Source organism: Myotis brandtii, unplaced genomic scaffold (genome assembly GCF_000412655.1).
Source record: "Myotis brandtii unplaced genomic scaffold, ASM41265v1 scaffold1408, whole genome shotgun sequence".
In the NCBI taxonomy this organism is placed as follows: Eukaryota; Metazoa; Chordata; class Mammalia; order Chiroptera; family Vespertilionidae; genus Myotis; species Myotis brandtii.
This window is the reverse complement of record NW_005355029.1, coordinates 202,392-205,924: the sequence shown is the minus strand read 5'-3', so window position 1 is coordinate 205,924 and position 3,533 is coordinate 202,392. Positions and strand designations below refer to the sequence as shown.

At 62.6% G+C, this 3,533-nt stretch overlaps 1 protein-coding gene across 1 annotated transcript in view; it reads left to right on the top strand.

Annotated features, from left to right (window-relative positions):
- The window catches only part of PDGFA (platelet-derived growth factor alpha polypeptide), a 12,696-nt gene that overhangs the window by 6,582 nt on the left and 2,581 nt on the right, over positions 1-3,533 (top strand). The window contains exon 5 of the mRNA XM_014535265.1: positions 3,175-3,303. Within this exon, the coding sequence (XP_014390751.1) occupies positions 3,175-3,303 (129 nt within the window). The remainder of the gene's footprint in view (positions 1-3,174; positions 3,304-3,533) is intronic.

Below are 3,533 nucleotides of genomic sequence, written 5' to 3'. Positions count from 1 at the left end.
TGGACCAGGGCCTCCCCCTGGGGCCTTCATCGCCCCAGTGGGGTCATGGTCAGCCCGGGAGGGGCCGGGGACTCCATCCTGCAGCTGGTTCCGCCCGCGCCCTGCCCTGCTCTGCCCTGCCCACCCTTCGAGGGCTGGCAGGAAAACATCCGGCCCAGACACTGGGGTTCTGGCTGAAAGGGGACAGAAGGTCAGTGGGAACAGGGGGCCATTGTGAGGGGCCGTTCCGCTCCGTCTGGGTGGAGGCCGAGCGGGCCCTCGGCTCCGAGGCCGAGTCCTGGATGGGCCGAGGGCAGGTGCGAGTCCTGGGGGGTGGCTCCTCCCTGGCTTTCTGGCTTCCCAGCCTTTGGAGTCACAAAGGCGTCTTATAAACGGAGATAACAGTCCGGCTGGGCGTGGTCACCCTCTGGGGCCCAGGAGAGTGAACTTGGCCGAAGCCTGCCCACTGGCCCCAGGCCCTGGGTGTCTGGACGTGCTGGGGTCGAAGGCCAGCCCCCTACGCGCATCCCCATGTGGGCCTGGAGCAGTGCTCACCCCTCTTCAGGGACCTGGCCCCCCTTCCCCTGCAGCAGCTTGGTGGCAACATCTGGGAGCAGGGACCTCAGGCCCCCCACAGGCCCCCCAGGGTAGGTAGGGACACTCAGAGGTAGGCTGGGGCCCAGGGGTCGACTTCCCTGAGCTGGGCTTGCTGTGGTCAGTGCTTGCTGTCCACTCCCTAACTGGCTTCCCTGAGGAGCGTGTCCTTCCTCGGCCACCGTGTGGGCCGACCCCGGGCCCTGTCCCAGGTCCAGGCCTCGGGGTCAGGATGGTGGTGGCCAGGACTGGTGGCGTGCCCAGTGGCTCAGGCCCCGGCCCCCAGCAGAGGCCATGGTGGGTCAGGGTGAAGGAGCTGCTGTGAGCCCCTCTCGGGGAGGGAGCTGCAGGTTGGGGCGCCCGTTTTGTCTGAGGGCACGGACCAAAGTCCTTCAGTCACGAGCCTGGGCCACCCCAGGGCTCCAGGGGCTTGGGACCCAGCTCGGCTTTGCTGGGCTTCCTGGGAGGCAGGTCGGGTGGGTCCCCCTGTGGTGCCCGGGACCGGCCTCTGTGTCCCGTGGACAGAGTTAGGGGCCCTTGGGGACCTCATGGCTGTATGGGTCCAGTTTAGGGCCTGGAGGTGAAGGTCTCCGGCGAGAGCCTCCGAGGCCCTGGTGGGCAGGGAGGCGAACAGCTTGGGCTCGGGAAGCTGGCCATGGCCCGGGGGCACTGCCCATCAGGCCCAGGAGCCTCTGGGGTTGGCCTCGGTCCTGAATGGCTGTGGAGCCGGGCTGGGCATGCGGTGCCTGGAGCTGCGGGGCCCGGAGCCGTCACACCCGAGGGACGGACTTCCTCTGGTTAGGACGTCCCCTGGTTAAGGACCAGCTCGGGGCCCCTGCTGTTTCCAGGTCCAGGCCTCCTCCCAGCAAAGGAACAAGCCTTGTCGGCTGCCTCAGTTTCCTCATCTGTAAAGTGGGCGTGTTGAGCCCTCGGTGGCTGTGAGCCTCACCGTGACTCACACAAGGGGTTCGGTCCGTGCTGGGCATCGCGGAGGGGGCTCTGCCCTGACGCTGCCAGTCAGTCAGGACGTAACCTGGTGGCGTCCCCTGCGGGCGTGGCTCTCCCCAGGCCTCCTGGGGGCGTCGTGCCTCATGGCAGTCCCTCCTGGTGAGCGGCAAGAGCTCAAGCCTCCCCTGTCTGGAGCGGGTGGCGTCCATCCCCGCTGGATTCTGGGGTGCATTGGCCTGTGGTTCATTACACGGGCACCCTCAGTCGTGGGGAGTTGGGATGTTTGTTTTATACGGTGCAAACAGAGGGGGAAGGGAGGAGGGACATGGGGACCCCACTTGGGCTCCCGTGTGGGTCTGGGGGCTGAGGTTACGGGAACGGGGGGCTCTAGGGCGCAAATGTCTCGTTCTGTGGGCCTGGCTGGTGTGGAGGACGCTTCTGAGAATTTAATATTCACAGCATGTTTTTGGGGGGACATGTGCCATTTCCTGTCTGGACAGAGGTGCGGGCACCCGGACCCCGAGCAGGCCCAGAAGCAGGTGCGTTGTAAATCGCTGCTTGTTTCTCTGACAAAAACGGGCATGGGAAGCGGCCAGTGTTGTGTGTGCTTCGCCAGGGGACTGGCAGGAGGTGTTTCTGGAATGTCTACCCCCCCGCCCCCCGTGGTGGAGAACGCCGTGCCCCATTATGCCCGGGAGTCTGGGGGTCTCGGGGTCTCGCTGAGCTGGGTCCCAGAGTCAGCCCCACACTGGAAACTGGGGGAGGCCCGGGAGCAGGAGGCCCGGCTCGGCCCAGGCTCCCCCATAATAACCAGGGACACGTTGGGGAGCGTTGCCCTTTGCCCCAGATGCGCCCAAAACACGGACTCAAACACCTTCCCTCACCACCACTCTCCCCGCCCCTCTCGCCCCCCACCCTAGCGCCCACCTTGAAGCACATCCTCAGACCCACTGGCACGCATGTGGGGTTTATTTTTTAAATATATTTTTATTGATTTCAGAGAGGGAGAGAGAGAGAGGAACATCAGTGATGAGAATCATTGATTGGCTGCCTGCTCACCCCCCCCCACTAGGGATCGAGCCCTCAACCCAGGCATGTGCCTTTGACCGGAATCGAACCTGGGACCCTTCAGTCTGCAGGCCAACACTCTATCCCAGTGGTTCTCAACCTTCCTAATGCCACGACCCTTTAATACAGTTCCTCATGTTGGGTGACCCCCAACCATAAAATTATTTTCGTTGCTACTTCATAACTGTAATGTTGCTACTGTTATGAACCGTAATGTAAATATCTGATATGCAGGATGTATTTTCATTGTTACAAATTGAACATAATTAAAGCATAGTGATTAATCACAAAAACAATATGTGATTATATATGTGTTTTCCGATGGTCTTAGGTGACCCCCGTGAAAGGGTCGTTCGACCCCCAAAGGGTTCGCGACCCACAGGTTGAGAACCGCTGCTCTATCCACTGAGCCAAACCAGCCAAGGCTGTGAGGTTTATTTTAAGGTAAAAGAGAACCAGACCACAAACGCTGTCTGAAGCTTGTTTTCACTCCGGCCTTTCCGCTGGGAGGAGCTTTGAGGTCCGAGGTCGGAGGTCGGAGGTGGAAGGAGAGGCTCCCTCCTGCTCACGCGGGTCTGTCTCTGCAGGTGGCCAAGGTGGAGTACATCAGGAAGAAGCCAAAGTTAAAAGAAGTGCAGGTGCGGCTGGAGGAGCACCTGGAGTGCACCTGCACGCCCACCGGCCCGAGCCCCGACTTCCGCGAGGAGGAGACAGGTGAGCTGCGCGCCCCTCCCTTCTTCCCCGTGTCCAGGGTCCTTGCCTGGCTGCTGGGCTGTGGTGAGCAGGGTTCCGGGGGCGGTGGGATCGGGCTGCTGTGAGCTCAGACGCTTGCTGACCGGCCAGTATGCCCTGGGGCCCTGCTGGGGCGGATCCTGCCGCCCGTGGGCCTCGGTGGGAGGCGGGCCCAGCTGTGTGGCTCTGGCAGGAGAGGTTCAGGCTGCGGT